Genomic DNA, 24,259 nt, shown 5'->3' on the forward strand with positions numbered 1-24,259 from the left:
GGATAAATGTCTGCAATGCCAAAAAAGGGTGTTTGGCATTTTTTGTTTGGGGATTATACTTTCTTTCAGGATTTTCAGCTGGGAGGACTCCCTGAAGCAGCACTTACTGGCCAGAGGCAGAGCTGGGGTGGCACTGGGGATCCTGTCACTAGAGGCACTGAGGCCAACAGTGAGGACAGACAGGCAGACAGCAATACTCCTCCTCACTTCTTTAAGGCTCCTACAACTGCAGCCCTGTTTGAGCTGCATCTGTACCTGCTGAGTGGCAGGTCTTGCTGTGCATCTGCACAGATTTTGAGTCGTGGTCTGCAGGTTGTATGGTCTGCAGGTTGTGTGGACTGCCATCACCCATGGGAAAGTTTCAGCATCTTCTCACAGGTCTCCAGACTAGTCCTGTGAAAGAAACAATCTGAGAAGAGCCAACTGCAGTGTCATTGCTGTAGGAACACCTTCAGTGTGTTTGATCATTTGATATAAACGGGTATTTACCTGAACGCCAGGCAGCAGGTGGCTTAGAAAGCAAGGTGATTAATAAGGAACACTGGCTTGCATCTTCCTGCTGTGATCTTGCTCTGCAAAGTGAAGGCAGATCAGGGATTAATGTTTTTCAGGTGCTTTCGTGCTTCTTCATTTAGGAGCACCAGGTTAAATCAGGGCTTCTGTCCCTGCCTCTGCATTGGGCCCTTGTGTACTGCTTCTGCCTGTCTGCAAACACATCTCTCTCCTGGGGCAATTGCAGCAGCTGCTAGAGTGGAAGATTAGTAACAGGAATTCAGTCCTCTACTTACAAAAGCTTTGGTAAGTGCAGAAAAATTAGTTAGCCACGTGGGTTGCTTTTTGCAATCACTCCTTTCTCTTCCAGTTTTCCTGGAATTCCTTCTCTGTGGCTAGGGATCTTCTCCACTTCTGCCTCTGAATGTATGCCTTTGATATGTAGCTGCCTTCTCTCCCGGACTTTCTGCTTGACCATTTTCCCCCTAGCCAAGCTACTCAACTGCCTCGTTCCTCTGCCTGGTGGGGAATGTTCTGGTCTGTACAAGATAAAGTATCTAATCTTGTTTGATCGGTCAGTCATAACAATGTGATTGTGTAAGCCTCACTGAATGATTTAGATATTTTGGATTTAAGAATGGACCTTGGGCTTAGTCCATATCCTCAAGTGCACAGGTCTCCTGTTGGATTTGCTCTCCAACAGGCACCCAGCCAAGCCATGGCACTGGAAGTAGCTGTTGAGCTCTATTGTCCGGGTTAGGGTTAATCACAGCAGCTTACTTCTTTCAGTGCTGAATCATCAAGGGGAAAAAAATGTAAGCTTGGCAGTAAAATATGTATGTGCTGCATTGTAGATTTTCAAGCTTGCATTTGCAAATTAAAACCAGAAGCGTATATTATAAAGTGGGCTCAGAAAGCTTGAAATGGCTTTTCTGCTCTTCAATAAGTTATTTTATCCATAATCTTAAATAGAAGCTGTGCTACTGAAAGGGCTTTTGTAGCTCTGATGGCATAGCTGCAGTACAAAAATAAACATAAAAAATTGAAAAGGCTGTTCTGGGTCAAGAAGAAAAAGGCCGCTCTGCACCAACCTGTCGGCAGATGGAACTATGAGAGGATGCAGCACTCTCGTCCTCTGAGCCTAGGGAAGCCTCTGCTCAAGAAAAAGAAGAGGTTTAGCCTCTTTCAAGCACACAAGAAGCAGCACTTGAAGCCTGCCAAGTTAACTGGGAGACCTGTGAAAATTTGGGTATCATTGCCTGTCATTCCTCTTATGAAAGAGGAAGGGAGTGGCTGAACTGGCTTGCATTGCTGGAGCTTCAACAGCACGAGCTGTAACGGGTGGGATTTGCTGCTCATTTTGGTGTGCAGGGTCTCAGCCCTGGGGTGCAGGGCTGCAGGAGCAGGGTGTGCAGCTGCAGCTCTGGAGCTGGCCTTGGAGAGGTTCCTGCTCTGGCCCAGTTATGTGCATCTACACTTATTTATATAAGTACACACACTGGAGAATTATCTTTGGCCCTTGCAGAGCCGTGACCTCCAAAACATATGCAAGCATTGGCTTTAGGAACCATAGGAGAAGTCCAAGCACCACATCAGCACGCATTTAAGACTCACTATAAAGCAAGGTCTAGTATGAACCAGACCTTTTCTCACTTGCTTTTATGTATATTAACTCCTGATAACCTGAAAGCTAAAGCCGCCTCGCTCCTGGGTGTTAGTGTGACAGAGCCATGGCTGATGTATTGCTCACGTGGCAGCTTGCAGGGGGCTGTGGTGGGACGAGGTGCTACAGTTTGGGCAGAACTGACCTCTGAGACAGCAGAAGCAGCTCAATAGAAACATCTAAGAGAGAGACAAGGAGAAAACAGCATGGCATGCTGCAAAAATGTGAGGCTTAGGTCTAAGTTTAGGCTTAGATCTAGGTTGGAGACCCAGGAGGAAGGAGTCAGTTTAGCTGCTAGTCAATGAAGGAGTTTTGGTAGCTCTGAGCTTGTGAGGGACATCCCTGACCAAAAGTAGTTGAAAAGCTTCATCCTTTATTGATGAATCACCTCTGCTTATCACATAAAGCCATTAACAACTTCAATTGCTATGTGAAAGTTTTATATGGATTCAGGTTCCTCATCTAAAAAATAAATCTGTCCTCTTACCTCTCCTGTGTTACCACCTACTCCTGCTCACAAAGCAATCCAGTCCTCTTGTGAACCCAGCTGCAGCATATAACTTTCAGAGTTTTATATGTCTCTTCCATCAGCTGTCCGTTGCTTCCCAACATCTCTCCTGGCCAAATGGGTAGAAAGATGTGTCTGCTAAATGCAGCAAAAGTTGCTGCTGCTCAGAGAGCCAGAGAAGGGGGAAGCAACAGCACCGTGCCCAGACCCTGCCTGCCATATTTTCCCTTCAGTTTCCTCTGCTTGTTCCAGCATGTTGCCAGGATACCTTTTTTGCTCCAGCTGAATAAGCAGAATACTGAGACACCATTGGGAACAGGTTTGTGCCACGTATCAAACTGACTGATGGCTATAGCACTCTTGCATGGTAATAGCAGCCTGGAAGGTTGTGCGTGCCTCAGTTTTGTTATCTGCTCAGTGCATGTCAGAGAGACAAGCAAAGAGCATATTTGTTTCTTGGCCATGAAGCAAGCAAAAGTGGAAAATGACTTTGACCTTTAAGGAAACATGAACATTTCTTTTCCCCAAATGAACACATGAAGAACTGCTCTCAACACACATGGCCCTCTAGCCTGAAATAATAGCTACAATGCAGTAATTTCATTCTGAGGACAAAAGCAGTGACAAATATTTCATAACCATCAGTGAAGGAGATTAATTGCTAATGACCCAGTGATAACCAGAGTTAGTGTCATTCTGCTTGCTGGGACATGGCTGAACTCAAGCCAGTCCCATCCACACCAAGTTTTCCCCTCTGTATGGAACATTTAGCTGGCTCCAGACTTGTGTCCAAGGCCTCACAAGTTGTGCGTGTGATGGCATTGGGATATAAGACTATCCAGATTCAGGGAGGAAGTGAACATCCAGTTTTATCAAGAGGATTAATTGTTGGAGCTCTTACTAAAAGCAATCACTTCCTTTGCTTTCTCTGCTAACATTGTAGAAAACTTCCTTGATTATCCCCGTATGTAAAACTACATGCACTATCTGACTGAGATGAAGCTTTTTTAGAAATGCCTTGACCTTAATAACTAAGTCACTGAGGGGATTGTGCCTCATTAAGGGAAACACACAAATCCCGTGGTGGGAGGCGCTGCTGATGAACCAGGTATGGTTTATTTCTATTGGCAGAAGATACCAAGCCAGGAAAGGAGTTTGTACGGATGCAGTTTTCTACAGCTTGCTGCTTACCAGGATGTGCTGGTGTTGAAGATGAGCTGTTTCTGCTAGTTCTGATCCCTCATTTATTTTATGAGGTAATGTGGATCAATGACAATTCATAATATAGAACCAGATTAATATAAAATTAAATGTCTCTCTCCAAGATCAAATCCCAAGGTTAATTTTGTTCTCATTATAATTATTTTATTTTGGCTAAAGAATGATCAATTCATTAGCAACATACGTGCAGAAAATTACATTTAAACAAATGTGCTGGAAGTAGAAGTTTAAATTTTCCTTAGTGGGAAAAAAAGAAAACATTATGGATTTGGTCTTATGAGGACAAATGTTCAATTACTGAGTGATGCTAGATGCCTGTCTCCTCCAGTACGAGTTAGAAGAAACAGCAACATAGCTAGAGCCCAAATAGATCACAAGGAAAACAGCCCTGTTGGTGTTTAAAAAGCTTTCACCTAACAGTTGAGCTCCTATGAAACACTGTTGAGAGCAATAATATTTTTATTTAGTTGCCACTCTTGGAGAAGGGCAATAGAGAATCATTGACTACAGGAGCAAAAGAGGCCTCTGCTGGGTCATCAAATCACATTCCTTCAAAATACAGAGAGCTTGGTTTATTTGACCTAGTAAATAGAAAACGGAGGGAATATGATTGCTCTCTGCAAACATAGAATAAAGGCATACACCAGGGAGTGCAGACAGCTAATTAAACTACAGGACAATGCTGGGACAACAACACATAAGCTGGCCAAAATACTTGTAAGGAGGAAATTAAAAGGTAATTTCTAGCCATTAGAGGAGTGAGTTTTTGGAAGAGCTTTCCCATGAGAGTAGTGAGAAGGGAAATAACTAGTTTTGAGATGTTATTAAAAGGATTATAAAATGCAGTTGCTAGAGATAAGATGAAATAGGATGGGGAAGAAATATGTCCCATCATATCCACCAAAGTCTTAATTGCTTTACAAGAACAATATGCACAGCATTATGTGGGACCAATAGATTTGTTAGGGGAAGATCCATAAGGCATCTTGCAGTATAGAGAACAACTCACATGAACTTTAAGACTAAGCCAGACTATTTAAGACCTACATTTTCATTAGTGAAATTTGCTAGGCACCTAACTTGCAGTATTTAAGCATGCTGAGAAATATCATCAAGTTGTCAAGGCTGAGCAGCTCAACATCTTTTTCAAACACAGGCCTGATTTCTTACACAACCACACTTCAGATACATTGTCAAGTCTTCCTTTTTTAAAGCTGATTGCAGAGTGACTGATCAGTGCACTTGTCTGGCCATCCCCTTCCCCTGATCCCTGCAGTCTGTCCTGTCTTATTAAACTTTGTTTCCAGCTCTTTGCCTGGGTGAGAGTCTCTCTTTTTTTGTGTGTGTGTGGATGGGAGTGTATGGGGCTCCATATGCCAGCAACTGGTGTGAGACCACGAATCGGAGGACTTTATGTGTCTGGGGTGCAGATGGAGGGACCAGAGTGCATGTGCCTTGTGTGTGTATGGCAGCATGTGCAGTTGCTAGGACACACCAAGCTGGACTATCAGTGGGCAGAAGAAAAGATTTGGGAGCTGGGTATTTGAGCAGCTGTGATCCTGGGCTAGATACTGAAGACAGCAGAGGGTCTCAGAGTTTAGTAGTGGAGGAACCAGGAGGTCCAAGCCAGCTATTGGGAAGCCCATGGTGTCTGGGGCTTGGCTACCAGTGAGACCCCAGGTCTGGGCCAGCTACCAGAGAGACCAGCATATGTGTCAGCACATGAGACATCTGGGACATTAGTGGATCCAGTGCTCAGATACTGGGTAAACTGAGCCTATCTACTGGGGTTCCAATGTGTCTGAGCAGAACTACTGGAGGGCTCCACCTGTACTTCTTTTCTATCAAAGATCTTTCACCCTGATTAGCCAGAAAGGGGAACAGGATGACATTTTGGTGCTGGCTGTGTTTGCCTGTGTTGTGTTTTGTCTTTGTTCATTGATGTGATACATGCCTGTGGGGAATACGTTTGTCCCTCGTATGGCCAGACATCAGGACATAGAGCCCACCAGATAGGACAACTCCTACCATGAGGCACTGTGGATATCTGCCCATAATGCTATTTTTTTTCCTTTATTTGCAGGTCAATGCCAAACTGGACAGAAAGGTATGATGTGTCTTTCCTGGCTGTACTTGGAGAATCTCAAAACCTTAAGTATTTCTTTATTATTTCCTGACAAGTTTTCTAATGTTGGTGCTACAGCAGGTCTTGTTACTAGAGAAATTACTTCTTTCACTCAAGTTAGAATTTTGCTGCTGTGACAATGATATTTGTTACCAGCCAGAGACATTAGCAAGAGAAGCAGGCTCAAACTGTAATAGCCAGTAATTTTGTGATGAGACGTCTCTTGATTACTTCCTTTTCACCTCTGAGTAGGTTGAAGATGTTACCAACATTTATCCTTTCTAAGACCTCCATACCTGGTTTCTTAAAGTGTATTATGTTTATGAATATATATCTATAAGCAGATTTCTGTGTCTGCTTGCCTATGAATCAAGTCCCAACACATCTTTTTGAACACTTTGGGCAGTTTAAATCAAAATTCACAAAAGGGTTGCAGTTTCAGAGATATTAAAGTCTTGTGGATTTTTTGTGGCCAAGCAAAGAAGAGAGCTATCTTACTGATACTTTCCCCATTAAGGAAAAAAAACCTATGTGATCTCACACCTCATCAGTGATTCCATACTAAAAGGCAAGGACAGGGCAAAGAGTGTTATCACAAACACACTTTATTCAGGAATCTGAGATTTTCCCACACTAGACACAAGCAAATTCACACCTCAACAGGGAATTTTTCTCTCTTATGGATTCTCTGGTATTTAGTAAGCTTAGACAGTATTCTTAGTTTAAATCAGGTAAGATTTAATTGAGTATGAGACAGCCTTTCCTTTGGAAGCCAAGCTTTATTAACTTTGATGGTTTCCAAGCTATTTGTTACATGAATTCCCTTGTGAGCTAAGCACTCCAGTGTTTTCTGGCCACAAATTTGCTCTTTCATTGCTGTTCAGGTATTGATTGGCAAAATAAATTTTATTTTAGGATCCATGCTTATCAGTCAGATAGCCCCTGGTGCCCCATCAAATTGTCAGATAACATTTGACTTCTGAATGACATCTTCTTGCATTAAGCTGTTTGCAGCCAATCTCCAGACCAAGCATACTTTCTATCATTTTTCTATGAGTCGTTTTAGACACCAAATCCATTTGACAGTATTTCAGACTGCCACCAGTCTATCTGTGAACAACAACAAAGTTCATTGAACGAGTTATTTTCTGGCTGTCTTTAAACTATTCAGCATGTTGATGGAGCAAGTTATGTTTCATGTGTTCATCTCCCTTTCACAGCAAAATGTGTGGACATTGCCTTAAGTTCTTGTACTGATGTTACCTACACTCAGATGATGTATCCTAATTTTCTGGATCAGAAGTCTCGGGAAGTGATAGAGTACAGCTCTGAGTACATTCTCATCAGTGTGCTGCACAACTTGCTCCAGGGGGAATGTAATCCCGACCTGAGGCTCCTGGGCTGCTCAGTGCTGGCCCCACAGTGTGAAAAGGACAAAGTTATAAAGCCCTGCAGGCACGTCTGTGAAAACCTGAAAAAGAATTGCCTCCCTGCTTTTGATGCCATAGACATGGCTTGGCCCTACTTCTTAGACTGTGACCGCTTTTTCGCGGGGGAAGAAGAGGGATGTTTCGACCCACTGGCAAAGCTGCGAGGTAAGGAAAGAAGCTCTGCTGACACATCTTAGCCCTCTGCATGGAAAGGGTCTCATCTCACTCAGCTTGACAAGTCTATGGCACAAAACTTCGCTTGTCACCTCAGCTTGTTGTCTTTCTAGGCACAGACACCTGTAAGATGTGATTCATTTTGTTCCACCTGTTTTAAACACTTAATTGAACTGTGCTCAAGAAGCATCTGTTTCTCTAGGTGTTTGGGCTGCCAGTGTGCATTTAGATAAGCCCTGCTCTGTGTGATAGTGGTCTGCATATTTAAAACATTTCATTTTAAAACTGAAACTTTAATGCACTTGTAAATTCATGACTGTTTGACAAGATAACACCTCATTAAAATAATCTCATTAGTGATTGTGACAGATTTTTGTTTTGATTAAGCAGATTCAGATAGCTGAAGACAGCTGAATTTCATAAAAAATGAGTTTGATTCACCAGGTTCAGAAAAAAATCTGTATATTTTGTGACTAAAATGTGCTAAGTATGCTAACGGCCAAATTATGACTGAAATTATTTGTCAGTGTGCATATGCATCTTTTGCAAAGAAACAATACTAAAATAATCAGTGTAGGATGTACTACATAGATTTAAGGTTGTGATTGCAGCTGTATTTTCCATAATTCTACTACTGAAAAGTTATTTTGTGGGAAAGTACAGGCATTCATACAGTCCTCTGAGCACCATCGTTTTAAACACTGTGTTACAATTTACCTTTGCAGGAGAAGTAGATGTTGAGGAAGATTTGCCTTCAGACTTGCCAGCAACTTTTATTCAGTTCAAACACCATTCATACTCCCAAATGGTGAGCACGCTGAAGAAGACTGCCTCGAAGTGCTCCCATATTGCAACAACTTACAGCATAGGTCGCAGTTTTGATGGGAAGGATCTTTTTGTGATTGAGTTTTCAACCAAGCCCGGACACCATGAACTCCGTGAGTTACATCAGTGTTGATCAGGTTGCTTGAGGGAACACCAGATTATCCATCTGAATGAAAGCAGGTTAATGGGATATCACTTATACTGTAAAAAGCACTAATTCAAAAGCATTTCTCCTCCTTTGTGTTCCTGAATTATAGCGATAGCTGATGATTCACTGCAGGAATTACAGTCTGATTGCAATTTCCTAATTTTATTACCTCAGTTTATGACCATGGTTGACGTTCCATGTTCCTACATGCCTGACCATGTATCTGGTTGCAGTGTTATGGCTGTTATTTATTTGTGCCCAGAATACAAAGATGTTTGGATAGTTTTCTATTACTGACCTGCCCTCTCTATCATATGTCACTTCCTCAGTCTCCTTTGATTTATCACTGTACTGTCAAACCCTACACACTTCCCACAAAATATGCCTGTGCCCGGTCTAAACATAGTCCTTCACATCCTAAAATATGTATATTTTGTGAGAAGACCTCAGAAGCAGAAGGACATTGACACCAGAAAAGGGCAATGCAGCACATAAAAAAATCCTCCTGACCAGAGATTCAAGTCAGTGCAATACCTGCCAGTGTAATATGTGAATGATACCAGGAATTTATGTTGTGACATCACAGCATCTGAATACATTTAAGAGATGAGTCCTCACAACTTTACTGCAAAGGTGAGCAGTGCTGTTCTCTGTTTTGCAGATTCATCACTGAGACAACAAGGGCCAGATTTTTAAAAGTTCTAGATTCTTCAAAATACAGAACAATTTACTGGGGAGTAATAGATATCATTTTTTCAGCTACCTGCTCCCAGTTCCGATAACTACATCGAGTGGCTATGGCCATTGCTGCACATCAGGAGCCTCAGGTTACTCCTTGTCAGTGAAGACAATAAAGTCTGGTTTTAGCTTTGTTTACTCTCAGCCAAGCTGCCTTGCAAAATATCTCTATAGCCTTGTAGAGATATTTTGAGGTGCCTTTAAACTTCATCAAGATCCAGATAGCCTTTAATATAGTGAAGATCTACATTACTGTTTCCTAGCCATTCATCCTTCCTGTCTTATGTAAAGAAAATAAGTTGCATGTGTCATTTTAAGATAATTCTCCATTTATCAGGAAATCACACGGCCTATGAGTTAGGCTTTTAAATTAAAATTGTAATATGGCATGATAAAAGATGGTAATTTAACACATTACCTAGCATTTCCTTCTAAATCTGTTGCTTCATGCTGCTCAGAACATCACAAAAGAGGGTGGAAATAGCTCTAGAGGTGGAGATTTTGCCAGCCTGAGCAAGCTGGCATAATAGGTCTGTGCCAGCCCTCCTTCAGTGTCTAGTGCTCAGGGGTGGCTGGGATCAAAGACGAAGATGAAAGGCTAGACAAGAAAGGGTGTCTCCAAAGTGCATCTATTTTCTACTTTCTATTCGTCTCTAAGGAAGGATGGAAACTGAGAGAATAACTGCAGGGAACTGTGAAGTTATGTGTTTCTAAAAGTTTTATTTGAAGGCTATTTAGCCTAAAAGCCACTTTTTATGCACAACCTAATTTATCTTCCAAACAGAAGGATAATATATTATACATCTGCAGGTCATTCTAGGATCTGTGACAATATAAGGCATTGAAGCTGCCCAAGCTAAGTGAAAGTGCCAGGGGTGTATTTTATTCCTTCCCAGCCATGGCCTGACATTTCTGTTTGCTGCATTCTTTGTTCACAATGAATGATGAGTCCAGCAAAAGCTCAGAGCAGCAATTGCTTCTTATGGTTTGGGATTCTGAAAGTATGGACTTACTTTATCTCACACCATTTAATTTGTCACTGAACTGACTTGTAGTGGAGAGAAATTCACCTGGAACTGGTATGCTATTTACAGGAATGTATGCATTAAATTACTGTAAATAAAACTTTCTGACTCATCAGTAAGCTATTTGGGTCACTCTGCTTTTGGAAGCTGTCCAGGTATAATCATATTGAAGCATCTTATTACTTCATATCCCACAGTCAAGCCAGAATTTAAGTACATTGGCAATATGCATGGAAATGAAGTTGTGGGGAAAGAACTGCTAATATACCTTGCACAGTATCTGTGTTCAGAGTATCTTCTTGGGAATCCTCGCATCCAGACCTTGATTAATAACACCAGAATTCATCTCCTACCTTCACTCAACCCTGATGGGTATGAACTGGCTGCAGAAGAGGTAAAAAACTTTTTATAAGGAATTGTTCAGTGCTTCTTGTTTCTAATATCTCCCATGAGACAGGACAAACTTGGAGGGGAGTGTCAAGAGGGAGGGAGCGTTAATAATGGGCAGCCAGAATCCCAGGCTGGCTTGGTAGTGGGTTACTTTCCAAAGATGATGTGAACAGAATTAAGAGGAAATCAGAACAATGATTATAATTTTTGCTGCCTGCATGCAATGACGTGGGAATTACTGTTACTTTTTCACACATTTAGCACTCTGCTGTCAGTTCTAGAACAAAATGGCCACTGACTCACTTTAATGACTGTTAGGTTATCTGATATGGAAATGTAATTTAGTACTGTGGAATAACTATTCTTCCTCTTGTAGAAGAGCAGATATAATAAAAGGTTAATGTTTTCTGTCCTATGATACTTTAATAATGGATGGCAGCTTTCAGATACCAGCTGGTGTCTAAAGGATGCCTGTGAAAGCAAAAGTTCTGTTATGTGTTACCTGACATTCTTCTTTTCACCTCACTTTTATCACTGGCACTATTTGTATTAGCAAGAATACAGGACCTTTTTTCTTCTGTGTTGTTCACATTCTGAGCTCTGTCTGTTGTATGAGTCTGAGGTTTTTGCATTCTTGTGTTGGAGCATCAGCTGTATTTTCTTTTTCTCCTTTTGCTAACCCACTCTGCATGCTGCTCTGTGCCGAGCAAGAAACTGCTGTATTCCTCTCATGAGTCACATCACTGGTGAGTGAAATGCTCCCTGCATGCTGGTTAGTGTGTTAGTGACCACAGGGATCAAAAATTATTAGCAAGTGTGGTTTTTTAACAGTATATAAATTTTCAGTTTACTTCTTTTAAAACTTCCCTTTGATTTCCACAGTGATATTTTGAGTCAGGTGGTTATTCTGAGATTGTCTTCTGTCTTACAAATTAGGGAGCTGGTTACAACGGATGGGTCATTGGACGACAGACAGCTCAGAACTTGGACCTGAACAGAAATTTCCCTGATTTGACATCTGAGGCTTACAGAAGAGCTGGGATTCGTGGAGCCCGCCTTGACCACATCCCCATTCCACAATCCTACTGGTGGGGTAAGGTATGAATTGCAGATTTTATAAATCACATATACTACATTTCAGCTCTGGAATTAAGAACCTGATCTTGTTTGATCTGAAGTTATTCTTTGGTAATCAGGTAGGAATAAAGTAGGAATAAATTGGATAGACTCAGAACTGGCATGAAAAATCCTGGTGCAGGTCTGGCCAAAGAAGCAGGTGTCACATATCACTGGGAAAATGTGTGGATAATTTGGATTTTTCTGTTTCAGATTAAAAACAATTACTTCTAGCAGGGCTCACAAGCATGTAATGATTCATTGTTAAAGATTAAAACTGCAGTAGTATGTTAAAAGGCTTTATGGGCTTGGCTCTTGTTGCACTAAGTTCTGCAGAGGTTTCAAGCAACAGTGGTTTTTTTTGCCTTGGAAAACATAGAAAGGTTTTGTGTGAAGTTGTGTGTCATCAGCTTTCCACAAAAAATATGTTTATAAATTACAGTAGCCAGCTGGAGTGTTGGAAACAGCCTCTCAGGCAGCAGTGATGCTGCAAGGGAGCGAGGCTGCTGCCTCCAGTCCCAAGGAGCAGGATGGAAGCAATACTGGAGGGCCTTGAACTCATCATCACTAACCTTCATTCTGTGTGATGTCTAGGAATGCAAAGCCCCATCCTACCTGTGTCCCTGGAAGTCTGGCAGCCCCTGATGCTGGCAATTCACATGGGAACTTAGTTCCTCTTAAAAGAAGAAACACAGGAAACCAAGTCGTTCTGCTATTTGAAGCTCCTCTTTTCTTCTGATTTTAAACTAATTTACAAAGCATCAGATAGGTGAGGAACAGGACTTTTTCAGCAGTCCTTGTATTAGCAGAAGGTTTGAAAGACCATACTTCAGTATACTACTCTGCTGCAGGTGAGCTCATATGAGGCCAGGTCTAAACCCCAAAGGCTGCCCCACTGTTTTGGTATCCCATTTCACAGTAGTGAAAGCTGGATTAGAGCATCTCACTTTCTCAGGGGAATGTGCGTATGAACATGCCATGCTCCCTCCAGCCATATATACCCACTTTCTCTCTGTGTCCAGAGGCGCAGGGCTAAAGGCTGAAGCACCACTGGGGAAGGATAAACATGGCTTTGGCCCCTCTTTGTGCCAGTAGCCAGCAGGAGCTGTGAGCCTGTTCCCCACTGTGTCCCCATAACTCTCTGGATTTTTCGATTCTAACATCCCTACTCTCTCCTCCAAGTCGTGCTTCTGCCCTGGTGTTTCTAATGGTCTTTGAGATGGCCGTGGTAAGCGGTCACTCACAGAGGTCATTTTTACAACCATATATTTAACTTTCTTTGATGCTATGCAACATCATAGCAGTTTATAGAGGGCTGGATAGAGGCAGTCTAACATTTCTCCCACAGTTCCCCCACTGGTGTGACCAGTTCTGCCCCAGATACACCATGCCAGTCACGCTAGGGTGTCTGTCATTATAGACAAAAGACTAAGAAACCTTGACACACAACCACCCTCTGTCTGATCTACCCCAGTGGGTGCAGACCCTAGGGTATAAATACATCCCTTCTCCTGCAAATCTTCTCTTGTTTTTGAAAAGGGATTGAAATAAAGTGATAGTGCAATGTTTCATTCATTCTGGCACCCAACCTCAGGGAACCTCTAAATGCTCTCCTGACCCTGAAGCGGGTCCTGACCTAAACAACACCCAAGGTACCTCCAAATCTATGTTCTTTGCAGCACAAATGCGGGAATGAATTTGCCTGTGACCTAGATGGCACCACAAAATCTCCTTGATGACTGCAGTTTCACATGGTTCAGAAACCTGGCAGTAAGCATTCTCACAGCCTCGAGTCCCTCTCCTCTGCCTGTGGTACCACAGGAAAGCCAAATCAGCTCTCCCATAATGAGCTTCAATTTTGTCAAACAGATGAACTTGTGACTCTTACAGTTGTTGGCTTTGTGCATGTAAAAGCATTAGATTGGATGTTTCAACACCAGCCTCTCAGCTTTCATTTACTTATTAGTGTTTATTACCTGCCTTATTAAAGTAATTATCTGAGTATTGTAGGGCACTGTATAAAGATCAAAAAATGGAAAGTGAGCTCCCAGCCAATGCTATAAATTCAAGGAGAGTTCCTGCCTCCCCATGACCCTTGCTGTACAGTGTGTTTTTTCCTGCCACTATTACAAATTATTGTAATAAGTGGTCTGAGGGCTCAGACTAAGAGACTTCAGGCTTAATCTGAAATGAAGTCAATTAAATTGGCTTGGTTCAAACAGAATTTGGAAGTCTGTGCCAGTGTAGGTTGGCATAGCCTTTAGAAAAATGAGTCTGATTGCTTCTAAAAGGGAAAAAAGAAACCTTTGAAAGCCATGGAGACAGTGACTAATTGCAGTATAATCAACAGAAATGAGATTCAGGTTTTAAAATGGTAGTGGCCATTCCCTGTACTGATTCAGAAACAATTGAGCTGTTTTCTAATTGTGTCCCAAATTGTTCTTGAGAGATGGATACTTAAAAATTGATCTCCTTTGACTAAAAAGCAAGAGCCTTGATTAAAAAAAATAATAAATCAAAAGCCACAAAACCCACATTAAAGGAAAACTCCATGAATAGTCAAAGGCCAGAATGACACAGATAGCACCCGATATCATCCAGTGGAGCTGAACCAGGATGTGCACATTTCAAAGCCTTAATCACTGTAAATGATGTCACTGAAATGTTATTAGGATAAAAGTAGTGACATTGAAACTCCTGATTTTCCAGAACATTCACTTCAATAAGACTTTGGCTCTGTGATGCAGCAGTGTCTTGTGGCTTAAGGTATCTAGTGAGCAGGTTGTCTAACTGGGGGGAGGCACTTTAATTTAGGAGCACTCTAAATAAAACCATGCATTTTACCCTTGCCCACTGAACTGCAAAAGCAACTTAAAAATCTTCTTATTGAAGCCTGAGATTGCTGCCTGAAAGCAGGGCTCATCCTGGTATCAGGCATGTCCTGTCTGGCTGAGCAGTGGGACCTGGGGCACCTGCAAACAGGGCAGGGAGCTGCTTAGATTTTGGGACAGCATCTTCCTAGGGATTGCTGGTGCTGCACGGCTTGGAGGATGCAGGCTTGGCTAGAAAGCTGCCCCATGGAAAAGGATCTGAGGGTGCTGGTTGACAGCCAGCTGAATATGAGCCAGCAGTGTGCCCAGGTGGCCAGGAAGGCCAACAGTGTCCTGGCCTGTATCAAGAATAGTGTGGCCAGCAGGAGTTTGGAATTGATTGTCACCCTGGTGAAGCTGCATCGCAGGTTCTGTGTTCAGTTTTGGGCCCCTCACTACAAGAAAGACATTGAGGTGCTGGAGCATGTCCAGAGAAGGGCAAGGAAGCTGATGAAAGGTCTGGAGATCAAGCCTTTTAAGGAGCATCTGCGAGGTTGCTGAGCCAGGAGAAAAGGAGGCTGAGGCCTTATCACTCTCCACAACTACCTGAAAGGAGGTTGTAGTGAGGTGGGTATTGGTCTCTTCTCCCAGGTTACAAGCAATGGAGCAGTATCAAATGGCGTCAAGTTGTGCCAGTAGAGGTTTAGATTGTATATTAGGAAAAATTTCTTTACCAAAAGAGTTGTCAAGCACTGGAACAGGCTGTCCAGGGAAGTGATTGAGTCCGCATCTCAGGAGTTATGTAAAAAGACACGTAGATATGTTGCTTTTGAATGTGGTTTAATGGTGGACTTGGCTGTGCTGGGTTAACAGTTGCACTTGATGATCTTAAAGGTCTTTTCCAACCAAAACAATTCTATGACTCTACCTTCTTAAATCGTTCCTGGTAAAGCTCTATTTAGGCATGACTTTTTCTTGAGACCCTTTGCTTTCTACCTCATTGTTGGGACCTGCAATACAACTGTGGTGCACTTTGGCTTCATAGTGTTTTTCTCTGCTCCACACCTAAATTTTTGTTACCTACTGCATCCCCAAAGCTGTGATTTACCAGTAGCAGAATAGAGATTGATCCAAAGAAAAAAGAAATTACTATTATTGCAAACTTAATATATAGATTGGTAGTTTTGTTGGTTGGTTGCTTTGGTGTTTGTTTGTTCTGTATTTTTTCCCTGCATTTTTCTGGCTTGATTCACAATCACTAGCTATTAGCCACTCTGAGATCCTGGCTGGATGATTTTCTAACAGCTGATGGAATCACAGCAGAGAGTGATACACCATTTTAGCTGTCCTATATAGACTCTGGACTAAGTCTGTCGTAGCAGATTTTGATTATTTTTTTTAAACCTGCATATTGGCACTTGTGTGAGGCAGAGTTCAGTTTAGCAGCCTCTACTTTCACCCACTTTTTCCCTGGTAACTTTACAAGCTGCAAGGAAAGGAGTCTCACCTCCTCCAAGGTCACCGGCCTGTGTCTGGGCTTACAGGGACTGGCCACCAGATGACACTGTTACCCCTAAGAATTAACTAATATGAGCAGGTAGGTCCCTGAAATTGCTCTCAGAAGAAGGAGATGCAGGAGCCTCCTCCATACCGGGGTGAGGTGGGTGCCTGAGCATCTGTGGGAGTCAGTGGCCGCTCTCTTGGCAGCTGTTGCTGAGCGTGGAATGTCAGAAAGAGAAATTTAGGGACCTACCTGCAGCAGTTCACTGCGGGTAAACTGCAGTCATTGCTGTGCTTTGTATGCATTAGTTTTCATTTATTTGCTGATGAACCTGGACCAAAAGATAGCAAATGAGACAATGTGTTTCCAACAGGTGCTGAGGATTGCAAATTGATCCCTGTATCCCAGTGTATTCATCCAAAGTCAATCCTGCTGATTCAGAAATTAAATTATGTAAGGAGTTTGGTTTGCAAGTAGTGCTACAACACCACAATTTTTCAAGTCTAAACTACTGCCATCATCACTATGAACTGCTGAAAAGTTATTATTCTGTCCAAGTTTCTCTTTACCTTTTTTTTTTTTTTTTTTTTTTTTCACAGTAAACAGTGTGTCTCATCTGTTCCCTGGAGCAAACTGATACTTTTCCCCCATTAAGCTTTGGGATGGAAGAGTCCAAAAGTCTCATGATTCTCCTGTCTGACACCCTCTTTTCTCTGCTGAACTTCATCAAACCCCTTCAGAGCTGCATGACTGCTCACAGATTTTTTCTTTCTCCTGGATTTCAGGTGGCCCCTGAGACGAAAGCAGTCATGAAGTGGTTGAGGTCTATTCCATTTGTGCTCTCTGCCAGTCTCCATGGAGGTGAACTTGTTGTCACCTACCCTTATGACTATTCAAGGCATCCTATGGAAGAAAAAATGTTCTCGCCCACACCTGATCAGAAGGTAATATTGGTTTTGCAGGATGAGCATATCAGTATGGTTTCCCCATCTGGACCAATGGACATTTTGTCTTTTAACAAGTAACAGAATTAGATTTTTTTAATATTGTATATATGTGTGTGTATATATGCATTTATGTATTAAATATGTAATAAATCACGTTTATATATAATGCATGTACATACATGTATTTGTAATATGATTTATACACTTATTTCATATGCTTTAAAAAATAGGTTAACTTACACACAGTCAGCTTAATCTGTAAAGATTTACCCATGTTTTGTGAGGCTAGATCTGATTTAACAAGGCCAAAGTTAGGAAAACCCAGGCTTTTACTGTTTAAAAGGTGAAGGCTATGATATTTTTACCACTGATTTCCAGAAGAAAAGGGACAAGCCTGACCAGCAGAATTATTCCGTTGAAATCTGTAGGCCAAAAAAACCCACCATATGGTGGCAGCCTTGTTACATTTATTTCAAGTCAGATGAACGGGAATGGTTTTTCATTCTCTGTCCCTGGAAAATTCCTCATTTGGGACTCACTGTAAATCTTCTGTGAAATTTTTTGCCATCTTTCCTATTTCCCTTTGGTTTCCTCAATCTAGTATTCATTGCTGACATGCCCACCAGGAGAACAGCCAGTTTTTCAGCCCTCTGGTGTATGTTAAAATTGTCCCTGGTCTCTTAAGAAAAAGTGGTTAATTATATAATGTACAGTAGATGAAAATATTCAGAAGTTGATCTTTGACTTGAAGCAGCCATTATCTTTGAGCATGTCTCTGGGCTGATTTCTTCTAAAGTGACAGCTCTCACCAGCATCTATTAAATATTTAAATATTTATGACTATTAAATATTTTCTATATAAATCCATTTTTTGAGCTATATAATATCTACTGACTATACCTGTGTCATGATGACTTAGCAGTAAAATAGACAAGGCACTGCACAGTAAAAAGCCCATGCAAGAAATGTCTGGTGCGTGGTAATGAAAGCTACAAAAACTCTTAGTGCGGACTTGGGGAAAAGTGTAAATTTGTGCACTTATATCCCATCACCTGGCTGGGAATATCCTGATTGACATGTAGGTGGTGGAGGAATATGGCCATGTGTACCTTATCCAGCAGTTCACCAGTGGGATGGAAGGACAGCAGTCCCTCCATCATCCCAGTCAGAGACAGCACGTGAGTTCTGAGTGAAGCGATGCAGTCACACAGACAAAGTGCTCCATCCCAACACAGCGCACAGCTGGGCAAGCCCTGATGGCATCCCTGGTGTGTGACAGTGTAAGACACAGGACCTCACACCGGGGGCTGCTGCATACTCTGTGGCTGCAAAGCCTCGGAAGATAGCTCCAATCATATAGGGGAGGGCTGGGGATGTCCTCAATTAAAACCAATTTTTCAAATGAGTCAGCATAGGAACATTAACAACACTATCAGTATCACTTTGCATTTTGCCCAGAAAGTTATAAAACCTGTACCTGTGAAGTGACCTGCATTGAAGTACTGTCATCTGCAGCTGCTGCTGCCGGGTACATGCATCCTGAAGTACAGCAGGTTCTTTTAGCTGCCATATATTAGCCATAACCCTTCTTCTGACTACTGACCCGTCCAATTTGCTGTGCAAGGGCAAACAAGGCAAGTTTCCACCCTTGGCTGCACTCCAGGGTGAAATGCTGTGGTGCAGATAACGGCCAGAAATTAAAAAGTCATATTCTGCAAAGTACATTCAAACCAAGTTGCCTTATTTGAAAATGCATCTGGGTGCTGCCATGTCCCTCATGCTGTATGTGTGGTAACACAAGGATCCAAGACACTGTGGATTTCAAGCCTCTTTATCCTGCACCAGAGCCTGGGCTGCTGGTACCTGCTGGGACCAGGGAGTGTCAAAGCTGGACCATGTCCTTAAGCTCACGTTTTTGTATCTGGTTCAGCTCACTAAATCCAGAACTTTCCCTTTTTTTTGGCTTTTGTGGAGATAGATGTTTTTCACAAGCTCTTGTTTCTTTATGTTCCACAGGAAGCTGGATTGGTGCCAGCATTCAAGGGTGCAGAAAGGTGTTCACCAAGTCAAGTTCACTCCTTTCGGTGAATGGAAACTCTCCCCTTCCTCCCCCTGAAAAAACAGGATTCCTCTGTGGTTTTTTGTTTTCTTCAACCTAAGTTTTTTTGAGGTCCATGACTAATCACACTTATCTGTTAAGTGGTAATAAATATATTATTATGCAAGCACATTTTAACTTATTAAAAAAAAAAAAGCTTTTATATAAAAGCTTTTATATAAAGTTCACTTGATTTTGGATTTCTCACTTTTGCTTCTCACTACCACTCTACCACTCATTGTCATTCACTTGTGTCAGTGTCCAGGCAAAAAGCCTTATGCCTCTTGGGGTGAAACAAGAGGAGACTTGGTAACTGGAAGTAAATCATCTGCAGATGTCATTAGGAAAGATGAGGAACATACTCCTAAGACACATAGGCACCTTCTAAATTGTAGTAAATATCTTCCACTGAAGGTCCAGAACTGGAACACAAATTCTTGTAGAAATGAAAGATATTGGGCCTGACCCTCAACTACTGGCTGGAAAAGTTCTTCTTAATATATTTAATTAGCATTCATTTCTTTCCAGGACAACTTTGAAGGAGACGTGATTGTCTGGACTGAGAAGGGAGATACAAAAGCATTTTAATTAAGTCAGGATTTTTAGTCTGTGGTCATCAGAAGTAGTTTGGTAAATTGTCTTTACACTTACATGTCACTCTCTTTTCACCTTTCCTTGGTCACCTACCTGATCCCATGATTGGTTCAGCTTTGTGATAATTAGAAATGTTAATGTTAATAAATGTTAGAACAGAGTTGTGTTTGATTATTTTGATCTTTATCCTTGATGACAACATCAAGGATGAAGTTTTAAGATCATTTCTAAAAACAGAGTTTTAGCCACCCATCTTCTTGCACGTGTTGTTTTAAACAACATGCAATGAAACTCATGATGCTGAGTAATAGGCTCTAGTAGCATCTGATAATTATAATTTCAATATTGAAATCTGAAATTACAGCTTTTGTAAATGAGGCTCAAATAAACAAAAATGAGATGGATAATTTCTGTACAAATTTGGAATAAACATTGGAGAAAACTGGCAGTAAACTGATTCAGGGAAATGTTTTCTGCAGATCACTGCTGTTTCTTCTGTCTTCACTACATGTACCTGTCACTCTTCCTTCCTGGGTGGTGACTCCTCTGCTCTTCATCAGTATCAATGCTCTTAAGAAATCATTGGTGATATCCTTCATTGCCACATCCTATCCTTCATTTTTTAGTAATGGTTTCTGTCCCACAAAGAAGCAACTGTCATTCACATCAAGCTGGCAGGTTGTCCTGTGTGAGTGGTAAGTGCAAAGCAAATTGACATGTTCTATTTTAAACAACCACAGCCAATGCAAAGGTCTGCTTGGGCTGAGGCTGCTGTAGGTGTTTTTGAAAGGATAAAAATAACAAGAGATGAAACATAGCAAGGGGAGCTAATTTCAGCTTTAAAACATGTGACAGTACAACTAAATAAGCCCTCTCCTTCTGTCCCAGGTGATAGACTGAAGCCAAGTATCACAAAATCCACTGGTATTTAATGTTACCTCTGGCTAAATGTGTTGGATTGCAGGGAAGGACCTTGGAGAAGAAGACAAGTGAAAACTTTCTGTCTGAATATCCTTGTACAGAAGCTCACGCTCTCCATCAGCGTCGAGGACACAGGGTGGCTCATTGGGCTCACAACAGCAATAGTTACAACCAGCAATGACAGTGTTTGCAGTTTGTTAAAGCAAATGTATTTTTAACTCCTTTATTACAGATGTTTAAAATGCTGGCTAAAGCCTATGCAGATGCACATCCAGTCATCTCAGACCGATCCGAACTTCGTTGTGGTGGAAACTTTGTGAAACGTGGAGGTATTATAAATGGTGCTGAGTGGTACAGCTTCCCTGGAGGTAAACCCACTTTCCCATCATATCAAGTGAGATGAAGTCTCTATATGACCTTTGTGAGACACCAGGGTTTGAAAGGAATAATTTTATTCTTTTCAGTTTGCTTTAGTAAAAATAACTGCAAAAGCAGCTGCAAAAACTAATTTGTAAGGGATTTAAGCAGCAAAAGATTTTTTGGTAACACTTATATTTAGATGCCATGGGATGTGTTCAGCCCTGATATGACCTGAGAAAAGTTAAGTTTGACCAAACTTTTAAAGTAACTTTTAAAGTTTAAAATCTGAGATGTAGAAGTAAATGCTTAATGCTATGCTCTCATTCCCTAGCAGCATGAATTTGAATCCATCCTGCTGACTATGTAAGTGAAGTTTAAATAAATGCTTTTTCAGGAAAAACTGCAACAAAGAAAATAATCCTATTCATTCGTGCTTAGGTTGCTAATTTACATTCCCAAAGATAGCATTTAGTTTTCTTCAGGATTCCTGAAATACTGCTGTGGCTGAAATATCAGTGTTCAAAAAATGTTCAGGAGTGTTTCAGTTGTGTTTTCAAACAGGACTCAGCTGGATCCCCAAATAATAATGTTGAATTGAGGCACTTAGAGAGCTTTGGAGCATGAGTGAAAACTAGGTTTAAATATCTTTGGCCTACTTTCTTCTGAAAACTATATCCAGTGTCTTTTGTACAGGGGCAGTTTTGAACAAACTAATGACAAAAGGTCATCCCTGGCAACCACCTTTGATACAGCTGATTATCCAATTACCATGATTAACTTATCCTTATCTCTCTATTGCTACTTCTTGGTCAGGTGAATTATAATCTAAGATTATGCTTTTCTTAACTGAAAAAAAGTGTCATTGTCATTAGTTAATATGTAGCTGACATGAGTTGCAAAATTTGGAATTTGTTGAACTCTTTTTATATGTTGACCATGCACAGTCCTTACAACTAGGTATATCCCCCCCCACAAGGACTGTGTTCAGCTGACTGCAACAGCAAAGCTCCAGTTAAGGGTTAAATGGCTTGTTCACGTTCTCTCCTTTTTCTTTTTAAACCTATAGGTATGGCAGATTTTAATTATCTCCACACAAATTGCTTTGAAGTTACTGTGGAAGTAGGATGCGAAAAGTTTCCTTTGGAAGAAGAACTGTTTATAATCTGGCACGAAAACAGAGATGCCCTTCTGAATTACATGGAAATGGTACAGCTCTGCTGTTGCAGACCTTTGTGCTTATGGTTTTTTTTCATTCTTTTTCAATATTGACTTCTTTCCTGTTTCCTCAGTTATCAGCAAGATAGCACTGACTCAATCATCACACTCCATTTGGGGACCCAGTGCCTCCATTTGTCTAGCAGGACACAAAAATAGTGTTTCGCCTATCTTGTAGGTGTGATGGATTGCAAAGGCCTTGAGAACAGTGAAAAAGGGAATTGTCTGTAAATACTTTGTGCAACATTATAAATCAACTGTCCAAAATTTAATGCTAGAGAAAACCCACATATTCAGAAAAATATGAATCAACTTTTTGCTTGAAAATAAACCAAAAAGGTCTACTTTTCAGAGAGCATCTTGGAAATTTTGGATTTCCATATTCTTTGTGGCCCAAACCCTGTGCATGGCAACAAGAGATTTAAATTCAGCTGAAATTGAGAGCTTCTAATTATCTTGCTAAAGATGCCTTTTCCACACTTTTCAGCTTAATTTCTTGATTAAAGTAGTTAAAAAATATCCGAAATCCATTCTTCTAAAGGAACAATTGTACATCTATGAGCATTAAAACATGCCACTTAGAAGTCATTTTTAATAAGTTAAGCTCAGCAAAAACAAATACCTCACTGACAATAAGTAAGTGAACACAGAAGCAGAAGTTGCTCATCTTTCTCTCAGCCATTAGTAGATTAGCTTTCTGCCGTGCCTTATTTTGATTGAGTATGCAGTAATTTAAAATGGTTAGGAGTGGTTTTATGGCCTTTCTAAGCAACCCCTTGCTACTTGTGGTAAGTATTATCATTCAATAAAGTCTACAGTACAGACCACCAAACTCATTTCATTTTACAGCTGTCTGATGAAAATGAGTTTTAGTGAGTCCAAATGGAGCTGGGTTAAATCCATATATATTACAGCTGAAGTCTTCAAGATGTAAAGATTTTTATACTGTGAGATATTGTAGAAGTCCATGCTGGAAAAGCTTTTTGAGTAAATGCAGGACAGTAAGCAAAACAACTTTGTAGATAAGGATGACTGAATTACTCCCGATAAGGATTAAGTCTGCCATAACCAATTCAAAGTTTTCTTGTTCTGATATAGACCAGGCTGTTTGGTGTGTGTACAAATCTACTTGTCTTAACACACAGAAGTAGAATTCATTTCTTAAGCACTGATCTCTTCTCCCCATCAATGGTGGTATCAAAGCACTCTCCCAAATGCGTCTTGCACCGACTGGAAGCAAAACCAAAAATATTACATTTACTATATTGAAACAAATCAACATTGTTAAAGAAATTTCAATTTTGTCATTTTTATCCCATCATGTTGTAATTGCAAAATTATTACTGAAGTTGGATGAGGTCATGCTGCTTTGAGTATGTCTATACAGTAAATTAAATTTGAGTCTGAGATGACTCTTCTGACCCGATTTACCCAGTACCCATACAATAAACCTTCAAGTCCATGTTGAAAAGCAAATTGCAGCGCTCCATCATAATAGTTCATAATGAACAGATTTCAAGTCTTTACACTGAGTTGTTCCTAAACGCTCCCATGAATAGCTCCACTCAGTACAGAATGGCTATTTAATAAAATCAGGGTTTTTCCAGCTTCATATAAAGAATTACTACAAAGTTGGGCATTTTAATGTTTTTTTATATACATCTCTGTATTCCAACAGAAAATCAAATCTATTTTTCTATTGTTTCGATGTGAAGCGAATTAAAGAATGGCTCACATTGATCAGAGCAATTCAGGGGAAAATCAAAATGGAATTACTTTCCATTTTAAAAGGTCATGTAGAGTTTGCAACAGAAAACATTTTCACTTCAGAAGTCTGTAAAACATGAAGCTTAAGAAATTTAGTATTTAAATACTTGTTTTTTTTTCCTATTTTGTTGAACTTTAAGTACAGTGAGCTGTTTGTGCATCTCCTTGTATGTCAGAATTCAAGTTACTTT

At 40.9% G+C, this 24,259-nt stretch overlaps 1 protein-coding gene across 1 annotated transcript in view; it reads left to right on the plus strand.

Moving 5' to 3' along the window:
- CPZ (carboxypeptidase Z) overlaps window positions 1-24,259 on the plus strand; it is a 40,086-nt gene that overhangs the window by 11,862 nt on the left and 3,965 nt on the right. Inside the window, exons 2-9 of the mRNA XM_051619441.1 lie at window positions 5,968-5,991; window positions 7,230-7,604; window positions 8,339-8,551; window positions 10,547-10,743; window positions 11,676-11,837; window positions 16,952-17,110; window positions 20,959-21,094; window positions 22,153-22,292. Coding sequence (XP_051475401.1) covers window positions 5,968-5,991; window positions 7,230-7,604; window positions 8,339-8,551; window positions 10,547-10,743; window positions 11,676-11,837; window positions 16,952-17,110; window positions 20,959-21,094; window positions 22,153-22,292 — 1,406 coding nt within the window. The remainder of the gene's footprint in view (window positions 1-5,967; window positions 5,992-7,229; window positions 7,605-8,338; window positions 8,552-10,546; window positions 10,744-11,675; window positions 11,838-16,951; window positions 17,111-20,958; window positions 21,095-22,152; window positions 22,293-24,259) is intronic.

The sequence above is a fragment of the Apus apus genome, chromosome 4 (assembly GCF_020740795.1).
Source record: "Apus apus isolate bApuApu2 chromosome 4, bApuApu2.pri.cur, whole genome shotgun sequence".
In the NCBI taxonomy this organism is placed as follows: Eukaryota; Metazoa; Chordata; class Aves; order Apodiformes; family Apodidae; genus Apus; species Apus apus.